General features: G+C 32.4%; 1 protein-coding gene across 3 annotated transcripts in view; it reads left to right on the forward strand.

Annotated features, from left to right (window-relative positions):
• The window catches only part of LRRIQ1 (leucine rich repeats and IQ motif containing 1), a 304,399-nt gene that overhangs the window by 209,010 nt on the left and 69,056 nt on the right, over positions 1-26,333 (forward strand). For 2 of the 3 annotated variants that reach the window (XM_082351784.1, XM_082351785.1), the window contains exons 19-23: positions 6,757-6,846; positions 7,497-7,618; positions 8,117-8,212; positions 8,473-8,555; positions 15,950-16,051. In XM_082351784.1, coding sequence (XP_082207910.1) covers positions 6,757-6,846; positions 7,497-7,618; positions 8,117-8,212; positions 8,473-8,555; positions 15,950-16,051 — 493 coding nt within the window. Of the gene's footprint in view, positions 1-6,756; positions 6,847-7,496; positions 7,619-8,116; positions 8,213-8,472; positions 8,556-15,949; positions 16,052-20,290; positions 20,387-26,333 lie in introns of all 3 variants that reach the window. The other variant, XM_082351783.1, reaches the window with a different exon arrangement.

Here is a 26,333-nt window from a genome sequence, read left to right on the forward strand (position 1 = left end):
TCCCAGCCAACAAATACTGAAAGTTTACAGTATGGTAGGTACCGTGCTTGGTGCTAGGGTAGGTACATAGACAGATATAACATGGCCCCAAGTTTAGGAGATGTCAGAAATATATTTGAATATTTTCAGCTATAAAAGAAGTAAATATAAAATTGTCTTAATAAATTAGCCTTAAACAAAAAGCCTGGATCAATCTGCCATGAAGTCTTTATATTGGTTTGTTGCCTCTCTGAAATGTGTTTTCATTTTACAAATGGTTAACCAAGGGGACACTGATAACAAAGATCACTTTGTTTTAGTTTTTATTAAGCATAGTTTACCTTAATTTTTTAAGTACCAAGAACTGTGAGGGATCTGAGGTCGTATCCTGCATGCAGTCTAACAAGTTAGGCTGCCACACTTTCATGGATGCTGGCAGAAGAAATGAGACATTTATTACTTGTCACCTCAGGCAGCAGAAGCCTCATGTTTTTATCTATTCCCTTTGCCCCCAGGTTACATAGGCAGGAATTCCCCCTTAGGAATGCGAAAGCTTAGGAAACCCTATATTTTATAAAAGGCTGCTAGCAAACCTGTTCATCCTATGCTCCAGAGGAAGTAGTTATTTTCTTATACGAGACAGCAAACAGATTTTGCCTTCTGCTCCAGAGGGAATCACTCAAAGACTATATCTTCCAAGTCTATTAGCTATAGTAACATCCTTGGAAAGATAGTCCAGAACAAAAGATATCATAATTCATGAAGAAATGTTAGAGACCTATGGAAAATTATCTCCCAACAATATGTACCCTTCATGTGTACATGGCAAATTTTCCCACAAGTACCCACTCCAGTGGCTACTCTGAATAATATGACGGGCTAGGACAAAATCCATTAGGTTATCCTCATGATACATTTAATGAAGGATACTATCAATACCCCAGGCATTTCCTCTTTAAGATTCTATATTGACCTTCCCACTAGACTTGAGGCTTTAATCCAGGTACAGCTGCAAGTATTAGCTATTACAGACTCTTTTTGGGCCCACAAGGAGGAAGTCGAAGGCAGTTCTGCCATCTAAAACAACCCTGGCCAGTGAATTGAAGCTGACTTGAATGCTTTCCAGGGCCATACTGGTGTTTCCTTAAATGTTTGAGGGTGATCTATGACCAGGACACCTTCCAGGTGGCATTTGTCAGCCCCATAGGATGACTGAGAATGGGAGTGGGGAAAACATCCAGGCTGCACCCTGAGGATGTGTCAATCTCGCTGGCCTGAGACATCCTATTAGGGAAAGGAAATACGTTTCATGCCCAGGAATGATCAGGAGAGAATCCAGAGTTGTCAAAATAGAACTGTATTATCTTCCATGTATTTTTTTCATAATCATTACCTAGGAAGTAGCTGCAAGGGTATGATCCCTTTCTGGGGACAGCCACATTAACTGACCAAATTGCCTTATTTAGGTATGTGGACAGAAGGAAGTGAGAGTGGTGAAGTCAGACTATCAGCTCATTGTTGAGTACCTTTTGTGATGAAAGGCACATAACTGTCAGGCTCCAATGGTCCAGAAAACTGAAAAATTATACAGACGAATTTCAAGGGCCACAGTTATATGGCCAAACTTAGCTGATAGATAACCTGAAGATGTATCAAAAGTTGAGAATGAGGAGAGGGCTTAGAAAGTGAGATTTGAGATTCATAATGGGCCAAATTTCCAAACTGTAAGGATTCTGAGGTGCTACATAAGTTATCAAGAAGTATTAGAAAGAATTCTTTTGAAAATGGCATGAGGCAACTTGGATAGAAGAGGAGGAAAGTGTTGGGGCTCAGAGTTGGGGATGGTGAAGAATAAAAACGAGACCAAGACATGGCTTTTAGAATTTCTAGGACCTGTTCAACTCTAACTAACTTGTGGCTTACAGCAAATCTGATTCTAGTTTCATATGTCAAATGAAAGGATTATATTAGTTGGTATGAAAAATTTTGTACATACATATGCAAATAAACATGAATGTTATTCCCGGCTCTTCTGATAGCCTTATTTCCTAGTCTCTCAAAGTTGGATTATAGAATAATAATTTCTTCTCTGGTAAAAAGTCAAATATATGTATATCTGTTCAAATGTTCAATTGTGAGTACACAGTTACAAATTTATCTAAGTTCAAGTTTATTTTTAATGTGTAAGTAAATTTAATAATAGTCTTCTAATAAACAGAAAGCTTTCCAAATTCTCAGTTGTAAGTTAACAGAAGGTTTTCTTAAGCAATAATTGAAATTTGTATAAATGTCCAGTAGTAAGCATGATATACTAATATTCATTTTTTTAAACAGTAGTATATTTATAATCTTGGCCAATTCCTCCTGACATTTGAGATTTTTTTCCTCAACATACTAGGTACTGCCAAATATAGTTGATATTAATAAGCTTGAACTCATATAAATCAGTAGTCTTGGTAACCTTTTTGGTTGAGATTATGTAATTACTGAAAGTAGCTTTAGCATTTTATATTAAACCTTCTATTTATGTCTCTAGAAATTTCTAAGAGACAGTGGTTCTGGAATCAACTAACACAACATTGTAAAGCAACCATACTCCAAAAAAAAATTAATTAAAAAAAAAGAATTGTTCTGGAATCTAACAAAAGTTTGTGACCTTATATTAAAAACCAAGAAAAAGTATTTTCAAAGTTTTCTGCACTTTTAGATATCAATTTAAGGAACTAATTTTTTCCCTCAAACTTCATGTAGCTTTTCCAAGGAAGAAACCTCCATCATCATCTATATGATACAGCAAAGAAATCACTGTGCTTTGTGGGACCTTGTCCTGCTGCAGAAAGAAAACACCTGGGGTCCCAGAGAGTATAAAAAGAGGTGGTTTGGCAGGTGTTTAAGAAAAAAAAGTTGTTTGTTTATATAAAAACTAGTGCATAAGTCAGACTCCTTGCCTGGCATTACTTGTCCTTTTCCACAGTCACTCCTCAGATAGCATATTACTTTTAAAATTTCTCTTCCAATTTTTTCATTGTGGGAAAGTACACATAACATAAAATTTACCATCTTAACCATTTCTAAGTGTGCATTCAGTGGTATTAAGTATATTCATAAAGCTGTGCTACCGTCACCACCATGCATATCCAGAACTCTTATCTTACAAAACTGAAACAATATACTTGTTAAACAATAACTCCTCATTCTCCCTTAATATACTAATGTTATAAACACCTTAATTTGCATTTACACCAGCTTAACTTCAGTAGCATCCATGAATTATTCTCCTTTATAGCTACATCTTCACCCCTTTCAGTTGTTGATGTCACAAAATTGCATCTTTATACATTGTGTGCTCCAAACATAGACTAATAATTTCTCTAAACAGACTAGTATTTTAAATCATATAGAAAAGAAAATGTGGAGTTACAAACCAAACTTTCAATAATACTAGCTTTTAAACTAAGAATTGTTTGTTTTTAAATGTATTAGTATCTTAAAAAGTGAAGTTAACAAACTGTTGTTACAATAATATTAGCTTTTATAATTTCCCATGTAGTTACTGAGATCTTTATTTCTTCATATGCCTTTTAACTGCTGCCTAGTATCCTGTCACATCAACCTGCAGAACTCTCTTTAGCATTTTTTTCAGGCCAGAGCTAATGGTAATGAATTCTCTCAGCTTTTGTTTATCTGGGAGTGTCTTCATTTCTTCCTCAAATCAAAGGACAGTTTTGCCAGATATAGGATTCTTGATTGGCAGTTTTTTTTTTTTCTTTCAGCACTTTGAATATATCAGCCCATTGCCTTCTGGATGTCAAGGATGCTGATGAGAAATCTGCTGATAATCTTGAGGATTCCTTGTACATGACAAGTTGCTTCTTACTTGGTCCTTTCAAGATTCTCTCTTTGTCTTTGTCTTTTGAAAGTTTGATTATAATGTGTCTTGGTGTGGGGCTCTTCGAGTTCATCTTACTTCAAGATCATTGAGCTTCTTGGATGTTTATATTCAGGTCTGTTATTGAATTGGGGAAACTTTTAGTCATTATTTCTTCAAATATTCTCTCTGCCCGTTTTTTTTCTTTCTTCTCCTCTGACTCCCATGATGCATATGTTGGTCCATTTGATGGTGTCTCACAGGTCCTTTAGGTTCTGTTCATTTTTATTCAATCTTTTTTCTTTCTGTTCTTTAGATTTGATAATTCCATTGCTGTTTCTTCAAGTTCACTCATTCCTTTATCTGCCTACTCAGAGGCAGATCCCTCTAGTGAATCCTACCAGCGAATTTTAGTGAATTTTTCTTTTCAGTTATTGTACTTTTCAACTTCAAAATTTCTTCTTGGTTTCTTTTCAGGTTTTCTGTCTCTTTATTGATATTTCCACTTTGTTCATAGATCATTTTCTCCCTTCTTTTAGTTCTTTGAACATATTTAAGACAGTTATTTTAAAGTCTTTGTCTAGTAAATCTGCCATGAGGTCTTTTTTAGGCATAATTTTGGTTGATTTTTTTCCTTTGAGTGGGCTGTAAATTTTCCTGCTTCTTTGTATGCCTTGTGATTTTTATTTAAAGTTAGACATTGAATCTAATAATGTGGTAACAGTGGAAATAAGATTATCTCTCTTCCCCAGTGTTTGCCAGGTGTTTTGCTTTTGTTTTTATTGTTTTTGTTTTTGTTTTGATTGTTGTAGGCTGCGTCTGTGACAAGGATCAGCCTGAGTTGTAAACTCAAGGTCTCCTCATTTCTTTTCTAAGCCTGTGCCTTCCCCTGGGCATGTGTGCTGACTTTCCCCCATATATGCAGATGCTTTTGAATATCCTAGTCTTTTTTAAAATGAATATTCTAGTCCTTAGTGTTTGTTTCCCAAAAAAGGAAAAAGAGAAAAATGAAGAGGGGAGGAGTTGGGGGAAGAACACCTGCCCTTTAAATCCTCTGGAAATCACTTAGTAGGTGGGGTAAATAGTCTTACAACAATAAGGGAGGTGTCACTCACCTCTTTATACCTCTGAGATCAGAAGCAACACTCAACAGTCAGAGTACAGATCTCCAATCTTTGGAAGACAGTGTCCTCATTGTCCACCCTGGCTCCTGCAAACTGTGTGCAAAGTACTTCTAAAACACGTGAATAGCTGCCTGCCTTGAGGCTGGGGAATGGAGGATAGATAGCTGCAACTGTGCTAAGGGCTGACATTTACCAAAATTAACCACAATTTACTATCCAAGTCTTCCCCAGGACATCACAAGCCTTCAGTAGACTCTAGAGTTCCAAAATGGTTACACTAGACAGATTCTGCCAGTTTAGTTGTTGTCTAGGTTGGGAGACAGGTTCCTGGTGCTCCCTACCCCACCATCTTCCCAGAATCCTCTGGCACATTGCCTTTCGTAATATTGTCTCCACATCTTCTTTTCATTTTAGCAATTTACAGAGTAAGAATACTAATTTAATGATAGCTGATGTGCCTTGGGCCTTGATCTTTCTTGGCATAAATATGAATTTTCCTTTATTTGTCATACAAAAGAAAGAATTTAGAAATCTGAGCCCTCCATACTGTTTGCAATTTTGCATTAAATAGCTCTTCTTAAACCAGATATATATTCTTAAATCAGATATAACTGGTATATAACTGTGATATATATGTTAACGATCTCTGCCTAGAAGGAACTGGACAATGTACTGGTGCACAACTGTATCCTTTTTACATAGATATTCAAATAACGTGAATCTGATTAGGTTTCCTAAGACTAAATGCTGTAAGTAATGGTCTGTCATTGCGCTGCTGACCTGTAGTCAAGATGTCTTAGGCTTGCCTTTCCAATGGTTTTTCAAGAGATAGTCAAGAAGCACTGAAGCTGTATAAATGGAAAATTGCATTTAGGTCTTCTCAGATTATAGTCATTCCAGTTTTTAAAACATAAATATGTTTGATCATTTTAGAAACTTTTAAAAAACAAGTTCATTGGTATTATGATCATCCTTTTTTCTTAAAGATTCAAAAACAATTATAGAACCACAGAATATTATTTAAACCATATTAGATAATCCAAGTGAATAAAATTTAGATAATTATACCCTAAATTGTACAACATGAACATAACTAATATATTTCCATTGTAGAATGATAAATTTGGAAATTACATAAATGGAATAAAGATGTTGTAAGATGAAGAGTGAAGTGACTTAAGATCATTTCAAAATCTAAATTTATATTTTTATCATTCAAACTCTTGAACTAGAGAATATAATATCAGGAACCATGTTCTGTATATTGCCACAAAATTCTTTTTTCCATCTATTCAGAAAATTCGTGAAATGTTGAACTAAAGTTAAGTAAAAGCTGTCTTACAGATGGTATTTACAGAAAATTGATACTAATATGTTAAAATACTATAAATTTTTAATGGTGAGGTTTGATGGAAAATATTATATTTTGCATAATAAAGAGCTAAAGGATTATTTCCCTCAGTTACATCTAGAGTTGGCTCAGAGTCATAGTTCTCAAACAGTTAAATACACTGAACAATCTGCACGTCTCATTTTTTAGAGCATGTGAGTACTCAAGGCTTTACTTTATTCCACTTGGGGATGAAAACTCTTATCCCATTTTTTAGAATGTTTGCATTAAACAGATACATAACATCTCACAAGAGTGAGCAAGTAGCAGATTTTCCTCTAAATAAAAATGCTGAAATACTTTCTTAACATGTGTAGTATATAAGACAATTTAAAAGAATCTTTGTAAAAGTTATGCAAACTAAATTATGTACATTAATGTTATTATTTGTGCAGGCTGCCTTAGAGAAGGAATGGCTTGCTTTAGATTCCGCCCGCTTCCCTTCACAAACACTGCTTCTTCCAAACCAGCTGCACTGGCCAAAGGTAACATGTCATGGAAACCTCTTAGTGCTCGATCTTTGCTCATTTCTTAAGGTTATGCTCTGCTGCAGTGATTAATAATACAATTTATTGACTTGAAAAACACAATTACTTTTAGAAGCCTCTGACTTCCTCCTCATCCCCAGATGTAATTTTTCATGTAGCTTTTCTTTCATTTGCTCCTGATTTTTTTCTTTATTTTGGATTTCTTTCAACACTTTATTTCACAGTAGCAAAAAAAAAAAAAAAAAAAAAGATATGCTTCAGCTGCATAAAATCACTAGTTGACAGCACTTTAAAAATACAAAAATATGCATTAAAAGGGCAACAGCTGAAGATTCTCAGTCAGAGGTCAATGGACTGCAATATCTGTTATTTATTTGATAATCTTTGAAGTTTTTGTTTTCTAAATTTTTTTCATGATCTTTGCAATTAATCATTCTGTATATGCAAACTATACCAAAAGCATATCTCTCATGACTACAACAAAGGACATTTGTATGTATATTCCATAAATTTCATTTGATTATAATTTTTAATTTTTATATGAGTTTTTCTTAGGCTACTCAGTAATATACATGTAAAGTAATACAATATACATGCTAGATTTTTTTCAATTTATTTTATACTTATGTACATTTTTTTCTGATAAGTTCTCTGGAACCTTAAAATCTGATGATACTTCACTTAATTTACCAAGTCATCCAGCTCAAGCATGGATGTATAATGAGAAAGAAAATTTGTTTTCATCGGAACACACACACTTTAATAGCAGGTAAGCTAAATTGCTCTTTTAGAGGATCAACCTCTAATGAATGACAAGAATATTATACTGTTTACAAAAGTAGTAAGATGATGAAAAGAGGTATGAATTTGTTAAAAATATAATGATTTTATGGAGTTTTCAGTGTAAGTAAAATGTGTGATGTAAGTTTATTAAAGCAAATACAAAACTTAAGTGTCAGTGAAATAATGTTAACTGTTGTAAACAAATGAACTTTTAAATACTGCTATATAGGTAGAGATAAGGGTTAGAATAAAAATTCCAATCCTGTGTTTCTTTCAACGAAAGGATTGAAATATGCTTCAAGTAATTGAAATGTAAACATTTTAAATTAATGGCAGACTTTTATTACTTTTCAAGATAAAGTTTTTCTGTAACTTAAATGTATTTTATTTCCGAGTTTGAGACAACATAAACAGCTTGTAGTTTTAAAAAGTGCTGATACACTTGTGTTGATTCAGTTAAGTGTGGTTTTTTTCCTATTGCTAGATCAGAAAATAGAACTTTATCCAGGACACCTGAATCAAAGACCAGCAGAAAGAGTTTGCTAAAATCTGAAAAAGAAGAAAAAATTTCAGAAGAATGGTATGTGGTCGGTCTGTTTTACACTAAACTATTAAGAAATTGAGAAATGTTTAAATATCCAAAGGAGATATTTTTCAAGATTTCAAGAATACCTTTATTAGTTTTTAAGAAACCATACCTCTGTTAAATTACAGATTCTTAAATGGGAATTCAAATTTGTTTTGGTATGATATAATTCAGATATGTGTGTTTATATGTAAGTGCATATATAAATATAGTCTGGGGATTTTTTACCTTTATTAAATTTAATCTTTTAATAGGGGCTTTAAGGATATTTCTACTGCTCAGCAAATGCTGAAGAGAGCACAGAAAATGAAATCAAAGAAATTAAGGAAAAAATTAGGTGGGTAATCAATGATCTTTGCATAACTATGTATCTGACATTGAAGATAAAATCTTTTAAACTATTTTTTAGCAAATTGTATTTAATGAGAATATAAATGAAATGCACAGATATGAGAATGTCCAAGGTAATAGTTCCATAAAAAAAGAACAAGAAAACTTAGAGAAAATTATGATATTACATTTAATGATTTATTATACTCTTAAATGCTATTTTCACTTTTCCCCTGTTTCTTAGCTACTTGGCTATTGATTTTTCTATCTATTGTGCACTGAGAATTATGCTGTAATTGGTTTCGAAGCTGGTTCATCTCAGCAAATGTTGATTCTAAAGAGCGTCTGCTTCGTGTGATTATTCCTTTGTGTGTTTTTAAATTGCTTGATTATTCAGTAAACTACTTCTATAAATTCATCAGTTCCATGAATATCAGCTATGAAGACTTCACAACTTGACACTTTGGAAAAGGAGCACAGTGTGTATCTTTTGTGATTATGCTGAACTTGTGAAATGTTCAAAGGCATCTTTTCTTCTATTCCATTTGCCAGGCTATTCAAATCATTTGTCTTTCTTTGGACACCTCTAATCATTTTATTAAAATTACTTAATATGTGGAGTGGTTTATAGATGTCAGAGCAAGAAATTGGTTGTTATGAATTTATAACCATAATTAAAACAATTTAAAATTATTTGTATATTTCATATAACTTTGCATTTACTTAAAACTTTATATTTACTCATGGACTCATAGGCTCAATATAAGCAACATGACTTTTTTTTTTATCTGTTTTGAGTTTCTCTCACTCATCAGTTTCTTTTATAAAGATCTTAATGTCAGTGAAATGTTTCCATAAAAGTAACATTACTCCTGAGAAGAGCAAGGAATCTATATTTATCCTATAGTTCTAGCTTATATCAGCATACAAAAAAGCACTCAGATTAATTTTTATCTTTATTAATTTTTTTAATCAGTTCAATTATAGAATTCTAAGAAATATGTATATTTAATTTTTAAAAGCAGATATAAAAATAACCAAGATACTGTTGGTTTCTAAGTAATAACTGTTATTTGTTGGCACAGCACTTACTAGCCATTGATAAATTACTGATGACTCAGTTTTATATTCCTAAATGTTCAACTTTCCTTTTTTGGCATTATATTAGTGATATCTTAATTTTCCCTTTTATCTTTTTGAGATAACTATAATGTTTTCTGTTGTGTACTAAACGTTTGTCAATTTTAAAATATTGAAATTTTAAGCATTTTTAGAGAACATGTAAATATGTGCTCTGTTTGTCAACTTGCTTTATGCCTCCTGTACTCTTGTAAACTCCTACTAAGTTCATCAGGGCTCTGTGGTGGTTTCCCAGGGAAATACAACCCCAAACCCTTAATGATGATGAGACTCTCAGTTCCAGGGAAGTGGAATTCAGTAAATCGAGGTAGTTTGATAATGTTATATTGCTTTGATATATTTTTCTACTCATTTTCAACAGTATAAAAAACAATGTTTAAATCAATGTTTTGAGAAAAATAAAAGTTACTGAAACTCCTGGAGCAAGTTCAAATACCAGAAGTGGCTTAAGAACTGATTCAGCCAACGTTCAACAAATAATTATTATTTATTTAGTTCAAGATCTAATTTCTTAGATACTTACAGTGTTTGCAATGTCTGTGATAGTGAAGGTAAGGAAAATTTTATCTTGTTGGAATCTGTCTCTGGAAATATATAGATGTTTCTTGCTAATTCTTGTAACTGAGGGTTTTTTTTTAGGTTGAGTACATTTTTAATTGATCAGCATAGTAAATAATATTTTTTAGAAAAATTTTAATAAGGAATATATGCTCATACATAAAAATCATTGCTTTAATGGCCAAAAATTAGACATAATTATTATGAAGCAAAAATTAAACCTCTTTTTATCTGTCACAAGGGGGCATGGTAGGGTAACAAATGAAAAAGGACATCCAAGTTAACACCCACATCTTAAATTTAACATTTTGACAGTGGTCATTAAGCATGACCTGTTAGGTAAAAATCCAAAATGGCAACTGTACAATTTTTATGGGGATATTTACTCTAACTACATGATTGTAAACCAAATTGCATTCTTATTACTGTGTGAGGTTTTGTGTCTTTACATTAAGCTTTTGTTTTGCTTCTGTTTTATCAAAATAGTATTAGATTGATGAAATAAAAGCAAGTTTTTAAAAATTTGAATTCTGAAGTGTAAAACTTAATGATGACCTTTAAATCCTCCTCACTCTTTTTCTCTGCTCCCCCCTCACAACATATACACAGAATAGAAATAGTCAAGGTAAGATTAAAGATGAAAAAGAAAATCAGTGGGATCCTCTACAATTATGATACTTTCATCTTTAGTAGGTTGATGATGTAGAATTTATGTCATTTTGTATATGTGAGCAAATCATTTAAGACTCAGTAACTCCGTCTGTCTTCTTACAGAATAAAGAATTTTCTAGTATTAATGCAATCAGTTTGTGCTATGCTGTTAACTTATTTGAATCTGCCTAAAATAATGGCCATAATTTTAAACTTTTATTACTCACTAATACATTTAAATGATTTTTAGATACTTAAATTCTGTTAAATACTTTAAAAATTTACAAGTAATTTTCAAATATGCATATATATGTATATATCTTACATGCACAACTTGCCAAGTTGAAAATTTCAAGCCACCAGAGGGCAACATTTTTCGTAAAACTGTTGGAGACTAACCAGCTCTGTGTGGGTAGGGAGGGTGTCAAGTGGGGCAGTCAGAGAATAGAAAATTAAATGGGATCCCTAAAATCTAACAAAGCACTAATCCTCGTGGAGGTGGGTCATAAATGCACGAAGTGTGGAAGCTTTAATTCAAATTTCATGCCATGAAAAACCTTAGAGCAACTTGCTCAGTAGCGAGCTCTTAATAATATTTCCTGTTTGTGTCTTGTACATATAGTTATTTAGCCAAGGGATATGAGTCAACAATATTTGATTTAAGATGAGAGTGAAAATAGGGCAGAAAGTAGGGGGTTAGTTATTTGAAGAAAGTTGCAGATAGAGGAAGAATACCACTGAGGTTGCTGATTAATGAAGAAGCAAGGGGCTGAGAAAGCAAGCAGTGTGGGCAGCCATCAGAGGACACTCAGTATTGATGACTTCCATTAGGATAAATGAGGTCATCTGCTTTAAACAGAAGAGAGAGGAGGGCGAGAGGGAGGGGGAGGAGAAATTAATTAGAAGCCACAGGATGGAATCTAAAATTGTGAGGAGTTACCATGATTTACTTAGTTTGGTTTTGGCTTCTAATTGTTGTTATTCCTAGTAAGTCATTGCTGTTTCCCTCATGATGGACATAAGTGTGAGCCAGTAATGACTGGTCTTGTGTTTGTGGGTTTTTGTTTGTCTTTTTGTTTTTACTGTTGCATCATGCACGGAAGTAATTTCAGAATCTGGTGATCTGGGTTGGAATTTAGCAGGGAAGTTTAGAGTTTAGTACTGCAGTGAAGAACATCATGTGTAAGGTGAGAGTTGCTGGGTTGTTGAAAACCCGAGGGTCAATATCCTAAAGATAGTGAGCATAATTGGTAGCAAGACTGAGATGAGCCAGATGGAGAAAGAGAGTGAGTGAGTGCTTTTGATGTGGAGCACTCCTGAGAGAGGACAGGTTTTGAGTATAGGGATTTTGGTGGAGAGCAAATGGTAAGAAGTTTAAGGGCTAAGAATATAAGGATGAAGACATAACGTGGCTTTCCAACATTTATAATATTTATGCATATCAAATTTCAAATTTCATAGTTAGAAGAAAGAAAGATCAGGATGAAGCAGACAAGGTTAATTTTGTTATAAACGTAGAGCCACCACTAGGGATTAGAATCATCCTGCAGCTGTTAGTAACACCTAGCACTGTTTCAAGTACATGTTAAGCATTCAATAAATATTTGCTGAATTTATTTCAATGAAGAAAAAAGCTTGAGACTGTGTTAGCAACACTTAGTTATAGCCAAGAATTAAGCCAGGTAGAAAATAATTAAAGCTAACTTCTTAATGTGAATTAAACAGTTCATGGGCTATAACAAAGAGATTGGGTTGCAAAATGATAAGGTAATTAAGAAATGTTAAGGAAGGATCAAAAGGGAACAGCTTAGACAAAACTGTGACAAAATGAAGTTTATTGCTGATTTATTTTGTTTACCTTAGTGATTCCCAAAAGGAACTTAAAAGAATTTTGATCAAATGTTACTTTGTTGTGCTCTGAACAAAACAATAAGAAAACTTATTTGAATACTAAGATCCTGGAGGACCCAGTCTCCACTTGTTCCCCACCAAATTCCCTGAACCTAATACCATGGTAGATGTTCAATAAATAACTGTTAACCAAATCAGCAGTAGGTTAGCTAAAAGTCACTAAAGACATTTGACTCTGTGTATGCGTATGACTGTGTGTATTTTATAGTCATTTAAATATATGTTTATATTTGAGAAGGCAAATTTAAATTAGTAAATAATACTCCTTATAAAAATGAACTATAGCTAGTCATTCAATCTTAGCATAAAACGTATTTTACAGCACTGCTCTACGTGGCACATGCAGAAAATGGATAATAACCAGATTTTCACGTATGTTGTTAATGAGAATAAGATAAACCAGTGAGCTAAGATTAGGGTTATAGAAACTGTGAAGAGATTGCACAGGGGATGGAATAATTCTAAGGATATTATAATGCCTAAATAAAATTGTTACTTAAATGAGGTAATGGATAGAAAGTGTTGAGTACAGAGCCACATACATAATGGAAAGTCAGCTTACTTATGGGTTTCTTTAACTATACGATAAAGATGTATTTAAAACCTATTTTCCAGATACTGAGCAAGTCGTACTGGGAGATAAAAAAATTTAAAAAACAACAACATTGACCTGCCATTGATGATTGCTGAGGAGTAGATTTAAATGACTTTGTAATGCTCTTTACAATATCCTTGTATCCTGGCTTTCTTACTTGATTGTGTATTTTTTGAGGGTAACAGTAGTATCATTCATGGTGGTCTTTTTGGGTACTATCAGAATCAAGTGATTTTTTTCCCATCTAGAATTACTATATTTTTTGCTTCTTATCATTATTCCTTATTATTATTCCTTAGCAATTTGAATTAATATGTTTTTAATCAGTTTAAGGTAATGCAATCAGAATGTTTTGAAATACAAAGATTGAAAATGTAGCACTCTTTATGTGCTCTTGATGAATAAAATGATTTTATTGAGTAAATTGAGCTAGACAACTCTTCTAAATATTTTATATGTGTTAAATTATTTAATCATGATAATAGTGTGAGGAAAGTGCTGTCATTATCCATGTTTTACATATTAAGAAATCAAGTCATAGAGAGATTGTTATTTGCCCAAAGGAGTGCCAAAGAACTTATACAAGATCCATTGCTTTTATTTCATGTGCTATACTGAATAAAATTAAGTCAGTTATGGATCCATCTATCTATTTCCTATATGTCCCACCTTATTCAAATAGCAATGATTTAAGATCTTTTCCAAGGATATAATAAGTTGGATATATTATTGTTGTTTATGTTTTAATTATATGCTTACTAGCTGCCCTTTATTGAGCACCTACACATATGTCTTGCTGCTTTACACACATTATCTCATTAATTCTCACAGTAATGTTTCAAAGTCAGCATTATTGGACAAAAACGGAGGCAGAGGGTGAGACCAATTTGTCCAGAATCATACAACTAGTAAAAGTTGGAGTTTGGATCTAAGCCAGATCTGTCGAATTGTAATATTTTTGCTCAGGAAATACATAGCTCAATTAAAAAGGCAAGAAAGTCTGGAGAATGTGTAGAAAGATCAGCAGGTTCTAATAAGGTATCATAGAGTATGTAAACCCATGATAATCTGCCTTCCCTGACTGACTAATGCTCTTTTTAACATGTCGTTTTTTTTTTTTTTGTAAATGACTTAAGTGATATATAATACTTATTCAATTAAATATATAGACAGAGTTTTTTTTTATTATTCTTATTGATAGTTCATATTGAATTCATGTAGAAGCACCCAACTCTTATAATACCTTAGGTCACTTATAATTATGAGATGTATCCAAATATTGACCAATATCTTTCCTAATCTGAAATATATAATCTCTCTGAAACACGTAAATCATGCTTAGCAAGGGTAAATTATTACTGGAAGACTAATGGAAATCTTCAATATGCACATGCTTGAGAAATAACTCTGCAGATACTCTTCTGCAATTCACGTTCTAAAAAACGTGCTACTTTAGCATTTAATTAAAATATGTAATTTGGTTTTATGATATTTTGAATCTTATTTTTTCATTTAGCATATTCACTTCTATTGCACTAGATAGTAATCGAAGATTCTTAAGGTCTCTTTTTGTAAAATGATGTAAGATATTAATAAAATGTATGCTGCCCTGAATTGTGGTTTTATTTTAACCTACTTCATTTATTTTTTTATTGAGGTATCATTGACATACAATGTTGTACAATGTCAGTAGGTATATAAACCTACTTTAAATGCAGAACTTTCCACTCCTTATTCTACTCCCTGTTACTTATTTCACTATTTTCTTTTCTTACAGTTCTTCAACAAGCAAAAACCTTTTGTCTTAATTCAACCACACTAAATCCCTAATTTCACATTCCATAGAACCATTTATTATCAATAAAAAATTATAGCGCCCTACATTTACAATTATTCTATTTATTTTGTAAAATTAATAAATTCAGAATTCTCTTGTCTATAAAAAATACTTAGAATTTATACATCTTCATTATGTAAAATATCATACATCAAGGCAAACAAAAAAATCATTCATTTATCTTTAAAACTATTGAAAATTATATTTTATGTTTCTTATCTCATTATTTGTCTTGTTTCCATCTCCTATATCTTAGCTTCTTAGAGTTTAGAGAATTAAAAAAGTAGGGTATATGGTTTTTCCTGTAACAATAGATTTTATCTACGTGTATTTATGAAGAGTTTACCTTATTCCAGCAGAAATGTCAGGAATTTAACAAAGGAGCTAAAATAATAAACAGTAAAACAACTCTGTAAGTAAAAAGATGATGCCATAACTGGAAAATGTAAATGTAAATTTTTTCTAATTATTAGTATTTCTGCCCTGTATATAAAGTATTGGCTATATGCTTAATCAGATAACCAAGAATATATAAATGTTGCTTACTTTTTCATATTATAAAGCTTTTTAAAATAACATCATAATCAATTTCACAGAATTTTATAGAATGGCTATTATTTTTAATATTATTATAAAAAAATGTATAGCGATTTCAGAGAAGGAAAAAACAAGAGTTGAGCTTTTGTCTTATTTTTCTCATTTTGTCTAGATCCCACTGTGCGCCTATCATTATTCAAAAACAATGAAAATAAAGTATCTGATACAAAGTCACCAAAGAAAGCACAGCCACAAAGAGATGGCTACTTTGAAGGTATGATTTAATCACAGATATATAGAAGAGTAAAAAAGATGGAAAATTGTATTTAAAGCAAATTTTAGAAGTCCTCATTAACCCTAAAGTACATATATAAAAAATTATGTATAAAATATAATTAAGTAAAAGTCAAAATATGGCTCTTGGAGCTAAAATACTAATTTGGTGTCTTGATTCATTAGCATAGTAGTTTAGTATTTGTATAAGTGCTTATATAAATTTAAATTCTTTGTATTTTTATGTGAAAGTCTTACAATGCTGTATCATTAGTGTTGCTAATTATATTTAAATTTTACACTGACAGATAATGTCACCCTATATCAATGGAAGTGAGTACATGTTGAAATGACATTCTAATATATTTACTGCCAATATATAAAAATTGCATTAAACATTATGAATTAAACTCTGGAATTTTAAATATTTTACTACATTTGAAGCTTGTCCAACTCACTTCTTGGGTAAAGGATCTGCATATCTAAGTGGCAGATTGTATTCCTTATTTCAGCATTCAGAACAATTATGGACTTATATTATTAATCAGAAATATTTAAATGTAACAGAGCAGCAAATATGACTTAAAACAAGTTTGCTATTGCTTTATCTTTAATATTAAAATGGTCATAATTTTGCCTATAGTTTTGGATTGTAATTTCTAATAGGAAAAAATGGAGTCAAATATTTCGAATGGAAGTGAACTATTCAGAAAATTTAATACTTTGTCTTCTGTACATTTTAAATAAATCTTAAAAGTTATGCATCATTATAGCATGACTGAAAATAGATACATTTTAATTTAAATTTCTATTCAGTAAGGTCTCAATTAAAGAAAAATTTGATAGTTACCAATTTTATATTTATTCAGAGATACCTACTAAGTATGTAGGGGTGGAAGACATTGGGTCTAGAATTTTCTTTAAGTATATAGTAATAAAAATATGCCTAGAAAGATAGGTAAAGCAAGTCTGGCAAATTATTGAAATTGTTAGATCAATAGATGACGGTATAAGGAGGTTTGTTTTACCATCCAATTTTTTTTAATATTTAAAATTCTCCATAGTAAAACATTAAAAATGTGATGACCAATGAAGGTGTAAAAAATCAAAATTATTGCAAAAAATGTTTATGAATTAGTATTTTAATAGAATTAAAAAATACTTTCAGTGTAAAATAAGGCTTCAGTTTTAATCAGGGCTCATTTCTTTTAACAATCTTAACTTCACCATTTCACTGTTTTTGAAAGGAAGAGTAGAAATTCTGCTAAAATCAATAACAACTCCACAGATATTACCTCTTAAGTAGTATAGCACTGTTACTTTAGAAAGGATATGCCTAGGAAGAAAGATAATTGGGGCATTTTTGCCCTTTAAATTAGCAGGTACTTTAGAACCAGGAGGAAGAAATCTATCCAAACCTGTTCTGTTACATTTTCTTTTATCCTATGAAAGGTGAAGATATGTTACCATCAAGAATAGTATATATGTATACAGTATATCTATTGATTTGTATACTAAAATAAAATATGCCAGAAGAAGTTCAAATAATGATAGAAATAAAGTGGAACACTTCTGTATATGCTTTATGATACAATGTGCATTTTTGTTTTCTTTCCTCCATATGAAATGTGTTTAGTTTACTTTTTTCTTTTTAAACCTCAAGTACATTTGGCATGTCATTAATTTCACTGAATGGTCTTTATGTATGTACCATATATTCTAGTGACTAATAGTTATTTTAAGGCATTTTTTTTTTGAAGGAATGGGCTTGGCAAAAATGATTGTGTGTAGAAGAACATTATTTTCCCTAATTAATATGTTTATTTCTGCCCCCTCTTTTAAGGGGAAAAGAGTAAGGCAAAGATTATTTGATTATTGCTGGCCACGTTGAACCCCATGTTATGTTTAACTGCTGCTCTGGCCTCATCCACCTCCTAGACTCATACTCTTTATTTTCTGACTGGCCACAGAGGCCAGTCAGCTTCCAAGTTAGCAACCTGACTAACCACAGCTTCCCAGTGGAGGGCGCATTTTTAAACCAGGTGTTTTGAGATACAATGTATATAGTATAAAATGTACCTGTCCTGAGTATGATTTGATAAATTTCAATATATTTATAGTTATACAACCTAAATCTAATATAATTTTAATCTAATTAAAATCACTACAATCTAATTTTAAAACATTGGAAAAACTTTGCTTTCCCTTAAAAAATTCAAATAAAATTAACAATTGGGTATATTACCCCCAAAAGTGAGGGAGATCAGAATTAAATTTTACTGTAGGTTTAGATTGAATGACTCTATGTGGAACAGTATCTCAATATATTTGTATGCCGGCACTGTAATAATTTTCTTGGTTTTGTTGGAATTAGATGATAGTATTATTTGAATATTTTTTCTATAATGCACATATATTTTATAATAACTTTGATTTTTAAAAAAACTAAATTTAAAAATACTTCACATTGCAATGTTGCCTATGTGGGATTTTCATGATTCCTCTTATAAATTGTACTAAAATGCTTTGTTTTTTTTTTTTTTTTTTTGTCTTTATCTGGATGTCACTAGCAGGACAGAGAGGATGGTAGATATACTCTATTGGTCTGGGATTTAAAATATGCTTAAATATGAGGAATATTTAATATGAAATATCAAAATATGCTTAAATATGGGGAATATTTAATATGAAATGTCAAATTATATTAAATGACGTAAGGTAAATTATACCCTTTTAACAGACCATGTTTTACAAAATATCTTTATATTTTGCTATATTCATGACTTGCTGGCAATTTTTGTCTAGCTGCCCTTAACCCTTAAGACCATTTAGACCCTTCACTCAGACCTAAGGCTGAAGAATCTTTGACCACACCTGTTCTCAGGGTAACCTCATACATGTGCCATGTGTCAGATATCAGTTAGTTTTTCCTATGATATGCAATTTAAGAGCCTGAGCACTTTACAGATTCAACACTGGTTTACTTGATTTATTTGCTTATTTATTTATATTTGTTTAATGTCCGGTACTTGTCTTGGTTTATTCTGTATCACCAATGATTTCTACTCAAGTTTCAATATCTGATCTCGCCTTAGAATGTAAAACATTTTTAAATTATTACCTTAAATATTTTCCACCAAGTTTCTTTTTTTGGTTTCAAATGTTCAATTTGGAGCCCTTACGTCACTCTTCTCTGGCTATCACTGCTATAAAAAGAAGCATAGCTTAATGGATGTTAAGTGTAGATTCTAGAGTTAGTCAAACACAGTTTGAATCTTGATTCCACCTTTTATTGGCTGTGTGGCCTTGGGGACATTATTTAACTTCCCTGTTTAGCATTATTTTTTCACCTGTACAATTGGATACTAATAGTACCTACTTGTTGGGGATTACATGAGATCCTACTTGTGAAATGCTTGAAGCACACAGTATAAATACATAGTAAGTGCTCAAAACTTGTAATCTTTGACAACAGTCATTTTTAAAGTATAGGTGTGGTGTTTTGTTGTTGTTGTTGTTGTTTGTCTTGTTTGCAATTGGTAGTATTTACTGTATTTCTTGCTAGGTACTGTGCTAAGAGTTTTATTTAAACTCTCTGGTTCAGTCTTCTCAGAAACTCTTAAGAATGTATTGTAACTGTCAATATTTTACAGAGAAAACTGGTTTTGAGAGTTTGCTAAGTGACTTGCCCAAGGTCATACAGAGAGTAAGTGGCTGAAGGGAAATGGGGATAATTTCTTTATCAAAACAAAGCTAACAAAAGTAAAACAAAATGCAGACATTGAAGAGCAAAGGTTCTTGGGTAACCCTGAAATGTATACAAACTTATAATCAAAATATTTAAGAAAAAATAAAAAGACTAACTATTATATTAGGCAAAACTCTGGGAAACTAATATTTTTGTTTTTTATTCCTTTCTTATAGCTTGCATTAATATAAATTAAGAAACAGTTTAGTGCCAACATGGTGATAAATATCTGTTTTGTGACCTGTATTTAGATGCTATCTATTCTAATTTTATTATGATTACCTAACATTATTAAGTACCAAATCTTTTAAACTCTAGGAGTTACCATATTTTCAATCAACAATTTTAATTTTCAGATAGATGAGAACCTCTCCACCCAGCCCAAAAGTAAACACTATATTTTTGTTTTATTTATTCCTCTTTTTATTTATACATAAATTAAATGACTTCCCTGCCCTAATCTGCTGAAACTTAAATTTCCTACTCCTAAAGCCCAATGCCAAACTTGGACTTCTGGTTTTGGCCAAGGAAGGAAGCTAGACAAGCCAGGAAAAAAATTGGATCTGGCCCATCAACCTTCACAGAGAGGTAGGTTCAGTCTTAACTCCTCTAATCCCTGGGACAATTTTACTTCACTTTAAAGTCAGATTTTCATAATTCCCAGTTTGGTGCTGTCGTCACTAACATGCTTCTATTTCTGTTCTTATAAAACTGAAGATTCACACATACCATATGTTTTTATATATCATAGATGTTCGAATATTCTTGTATTAAATTTTTGAGTATTGAAGTCATTAAAAGACTTTAATTTCTATAATTTTTACTTCAGAGCATTTCTAATCAAACCATGTTCTTTTGTGGTATTTTTTACTGTATGATTACAAGCATGTTCTTCTCACACTTTCTTTCTTTTAATGCCAGCTTAGAGCACAGAGTCACATTCTGTATATGGTTTTATAGTAGGTCTTGTATTTCCATAGTTATATAGAGTACTTGCTAATAGTGCCAACACAATTAGGTATTAAGAGCTGGTAAAATAAATGCCACGAGGTTAATGCAGGTAACCAAAGGCTACCTGAAGGTATTCTTTTAAGAAGAGACATGCTTATAATCAAAACTCCCTAAATACATTTTAGGCACTATCATACCATTTAGTAGTATAAAGGTTTGGAATCATTTCAACTTTCTACAGAAAAACAAAAAAAGTCTGATTAGGGAATTCAGTCTAGTGAAGCATAAAACAAACTGCAGTTTTTAAAAAAGTATTTGTCTATGGATAATTGAGATTTGGGGAATGGCAATCCAGGGCCAGAGAGAAGCTGATTAAACTCTTCCTTATCCACATCAGTAGTAAATAGTTTGTATTTTCTAATTTCCACCCAAATTCAGTCATAATAATATGTATATATTCTATTCCAAAGTATATATTTGTATTTACATATATGTCTTGTGTATATATTATTTACATATATCATATACAAATATATAATATATATAATTGACATATAGACTATATATGTTTCATATATATATGATATGTATATGGATAAAAATGAAAAGGGATTTCAGAACTTTTAGAGTTCTTTGAAATAACCATGATATGTAGGCTGTGAGATATTATTAGTTTATTTTTTATTAAAAAATACAAGAGGGTTTCCACTTCTGGAAATAGAGGACTGTTTAATTAAAACCAACTTTCTTTCCGAGAACAACTTTAAAAGCTGGAAAATGTAGTTTTAAAAAAGCTAATTGACGTCATTGGAGAACTAACAAGTAAGTAAAGAATTATAAGCCAAGAAGGACATCCCAAGAGCTGAGACGCTGAGCAAAGCTTTTGATGATGTCACCAGTCTATGTGAACTGGAAATAGACTTTCTACTAACCTCTTGCCAGAAACAAACATAAACTATGTCCCAAAATAGATAACATCGTCTCAAGCTTCAAATTATTTCTACATTTTTTCCTATATAATTTTTGGCACACAATAGAAAAAAAGGCATAGAAGGAGATGAGACATCACTGAACACCATGAGAAACAATAGACAACAGAAATTGAGCCAAGAAGATTTAAGATAATGAAGACTTTAAAAGAAACATACATAATAACTTTAGGGATATAGAAGAAGAAACTGAGAATTTCAGTATACATATTAAACCTATAAAAATATCTGAATGGAAAGTCTATAACTTAAAAGCACAACAACTGAAATAAAGAACTCAGTGCATGGGTTTAACCACAGATTAATCAAAACTGAAGAGAGAATTACTGGACAGGACAATAGCTATGAAAGAAATATTCAAATTGAAGCATGAAATGAAAGAGAATGAAAAATACAGAAAAGAGAAGACGTGAGATACAGAAAAAATGTCTAACACACGTGTAATTACAGTTCAAGAAGGAAAGGTAAGAGAGAATGGTGTAGAAATAATGTCTGAAGAGTTAATAGTTGAGAATTTACTAAGGTGAGGTAAAACCTCAAATTATGGATTCAGGAAATTCCATGAACTACAAAGGAAATATATACAAGGAAAACCACACTGTAGCACATCATAGTAAAAGCACTAAAAAGCCAAAGACAAAGAGAAAAATTCTTTAAAGAGCCAGAGACAAAAGTTTATTATCTTCAAAGGAGCAATAATAATGAAGCTGGCTTCTTAATAGAAATTATGAAAGTCAGAAGACAATTGTTATATCATGCTGCTCCCCAAAGTCATAGGTTGAAGCCCTAAACCTCAATTTGACTGTTTTTGGAGATAGGACTTTTAAGGAGTTAATTAAGTTTAAATGAGGTCAGATTAGTGGGACCCTAATCCAGTAGAACTGATATTTTTATTAGAAGAGGAAAAGACACATACATATTCACAGAGGAAAGGTCATGTATGGACACAGTAAGAAGGTGGCCATCTGCAAGCCAAGGAGAGAGGCCTCTGAAAAATTAAACTTGCCAGCACCTTCATCTCGGACTTCCAAACTCCAGAACTGTGAGAAAATATATTTCTGTTGTTTAAGCACTCAGTCCTTGGTATCTTGTCATGGCAGCTCAAGCTGACTATTACACAATGTAATGATATCTTCAAAGTGCTAAAAGAAAATAAGTTCCACCATGAAAGTCTATACCCAACAAAACTTTCTCTTCAAAAATGAAAGCAAGACACTCATGCCACCCAGTTGTCTACCTGCTGCTTCTCTGTACAGCCACAAGGAAGAAGGAGGATAACATCTGGATTCCCGAGCCAAAGCTTCACAGAGAAAATGGGGAAAGAGATTGGCTCTGGGAGAAGCCTATGGCACCCTTTATTTATCTGTGTTGTTCCTTGCTCCCTGAAAGTAACCTTTCTCTCCACCTTTCAGCTGCCTATTCACTTGCTACCTAGGACACTTCCTATATTTCTGTGATGGCTGATAATCCTATCAGGGTGTTGGAGAATTATTACAATATCTTAGAAAATTCATCATCAAGGACATTAGTTTTCTATCTAAAGAAGGCTACATGAGGTAATGAAGTAACAATGGATTTGGACTGAGAAGACTTCAGTTTGAATCTTGCATAAATACTCATTATCAGTATGCTCCTTGTGTTTGTTTTTTCTCATCTGTAATGGGGAACACTAATCTTTACTTCACGTGATGTTTTGAAAATTAAGTGATAATCTAAGGTCTTCCAGGTAAAGACGATGGATCTGAAAACCCTCACTAAAACTTCAGGGGAGATATTTTAAAGACACATACTAACAAACATGAGAATATAAGGAAGGGGCAACGGCATTATAGTTTTTTTAGACTAGAAAATAAATATATGAGTAAATAGAAAACAAAAGCTTAAACTAGCAATGAAATATGAGAACTATCTCAAACCAAAAGTTTCAGGAATTGATGGTATTAGGCCTTCTGGAAGTGGAGTGAAAAGGGTAATAAAATAAATAGGTCCAGGATACTCTTGAAAAATTCTTGAACTTAATTCTTTGTATAGGATAAAACAGAGTCTCTGGATTCAGGAAAAACCTTAGCACCTTGCTGAAACTAAGAAGAGTAAGTGTAGGTATTCATGTTAAATGCCACGGCCACAAGCCCTTCCCCTGCTTAGCTACCAGAAGGCTGATAATCACATTTTTTAGCCTGCTCGAGTGGCCATAACAAAATACCATAGACTGGGTGGCTTAAAAAACAGAAGTTTATATCTCACAGTTCTGGAGGCTGGGACGTTTAAGATCAAGATGTCAACTGATTCAGTTCCTGGGGTGAGCTTTCTTTCTGGCTTATTTCTTGTTATGTACACATGTGACCTTTCCTTAGCACATGTGGAGAGAGAGAGATATCTCTCTTCTTCGTCTTATAGAGCCACTAATTCCATCATTAGGTCCCCACTCTCATGACCTAATTAACCCTAATTACCTCCCAAAGACCCCCTCTTCAAACACCATCACATTGGGAGTTAAGATTTCAATATGGGAATTTTAGGGAAACACAGACATTTACTCCATAGCACCATGCCTTTGACTTTAAGTCTGAGTCTTTCTGGAGATTCTTAACAGTCCAAGAGGAAACATCTAAATATTGACATCAAGTGTTTCCAATATAGGACTCAGGTAGGTCACCCTAAGATGATAGGCATCACTCACTTGTACAGTTTCTTATCAATTTTATAGACTCCCTCTCTAAATATAAGCACACAAATGATGATTCTTAAAACATCTGAAAGAAACTTTTAAGAAACAGAGAGAAAAAGTAACAAACATAGTCAACTTCAGGTGAAAAAAATCTTCAAAAATACCATGAATATTTTCATAGACATAAGAAAAGATTGCACCCATGAAATAAGAATAAGATGCTATAACAAGAAAGAGAGAGCTCAGAGAACTAAAAATATCTCATTGTAAATAAAAAAATGATATCAGAAATGAAAACTTGGCAGAAGATAAAGTTAGAAGATAGTGTTAAAGAAATTTCCCAGAAACTGAAGCAAAATACAAAGTGATAAGAAACATGAGAGAGAACATAAAGAAAAGAGGCTCAGTCCAGGAGGTCCAACCTTGATAACTAATAGAAGTTCCAGAAAGAGAGAACACAACAACAAATATATTGAAGGAAATTGTCAGAGAAATCATTCCAAAAAATTCCCGAAACTAAGGGAATTTCCAGTTTCCAGATCAAAAGATCCCATGTTAGGAAAATGAATGAATATAAAGCCTTTGTAGCACATCTTAGAAAATGTCATAAAATCAGGGACAAAGAAAAGAGTTTAGAAGTCCTCCAGAAAGACAAACAGATCACATGTAATGGATCAGGTATCTAAAAGGCACTGGACTTCCTAACATTAATCTTAGAACCTAGAAGATGATGGAACAGTATATTCAACATTCTTAGGAAAAGTTATTTTCAACCTAGAATTCTATAAACAGGCAAACTATTAATAATATTTAAAAATATAAAAACATATCATCTTACTTTATCTCCCTTGCAACCTTGCTCAGGAAGCTACTGGAGGAACCACTCCACAAAAATGAAGAGTTAAACCATGGAAAAGAATATATGAGATCTAGCAAAAGAAACAGACAAAGGAATCTTTACAATGATGGTGAAGAGAGATCCCAGGATGACAGCTCACACAGGTTTTGAGAATAAATACTCTATGGTGACTGAAAACATCATGAGCAATCTCTCTGAGGGAAAAAAAAAAAATTGTTTTTATTGTCTGATGTGCTCGAACATATTTGATAGGAGATATACTTCTCAGGAAGAGTGTGTTGGAGTGACCTATTGATATGTGTGTACAAGGCTAATGCATGAATATATAGTAGATATACCCTTCTAACAAAGAATTTGGACACTAATGATAGTACATAGAAAACTAAATGTAAAAAATTAAATAACTAAATGTTAGGAACAAAAGTTATACAAGAAAGGAAATGTAATCTGTAACTGCTTTGCTTTTTTTTTTTTCTGTTAGAAGCTGTGTGTTTTGAATTCAAATCAACACTTAAATTCATGAAACATGGTAGGCTTCACACAACACTAAATTTACTTAGCTTTAAGGAAGGACAAAGGAGAGGAGACTACAAAGCGTGCTTAGTATAGTGAGGGCATTGTGACACCTAGGCATAGGACCTGGTGTCCTAGTCATTCTGCACTTAGGAAATATGTGGGCATCAGAGTCAAGTCGAGGCTATGAGTGTGTAGATAATCTCAATTAAAGGAAGCTGTCAGCTCTGGTGATCCCGGCAGCTTTTATAATTAATTAGTCATGTAGTCGTCTCCGGTATATGACCAGCTAGTAACCGAGTCCACTTGGGGATATATAACTAGCTTCCATTCTCTGGTTCAGTTGCATTTTATCCATATTGGTTACTTGTAGCTCAATAAACAATCTCAACAATGAGGTAAAAGGGCTTGATCTGGTACAGCTGAATTCTCATTGATCTTGAATTCAGTAGAGATTAAATTCTAACAATTTCTTGACCTGAGGATTAAATCCTCACACCTCCCTGCAACTAGAGGAAAACCATAGAACAAGCTAATAACCCTTCCCTTATGGCT

This window comes from Balaenoptera borealis (genome assembly GCF_965194805.1).
Source record: "Balaenoptera borealis genome assembly, chromosome: 13".
NCBI lineage: Eukaryota > Metazoa > Chordata > Mammalia > Artiodactyla > Balaenopteridae > Balaenoptera > Balaenoptera borealis.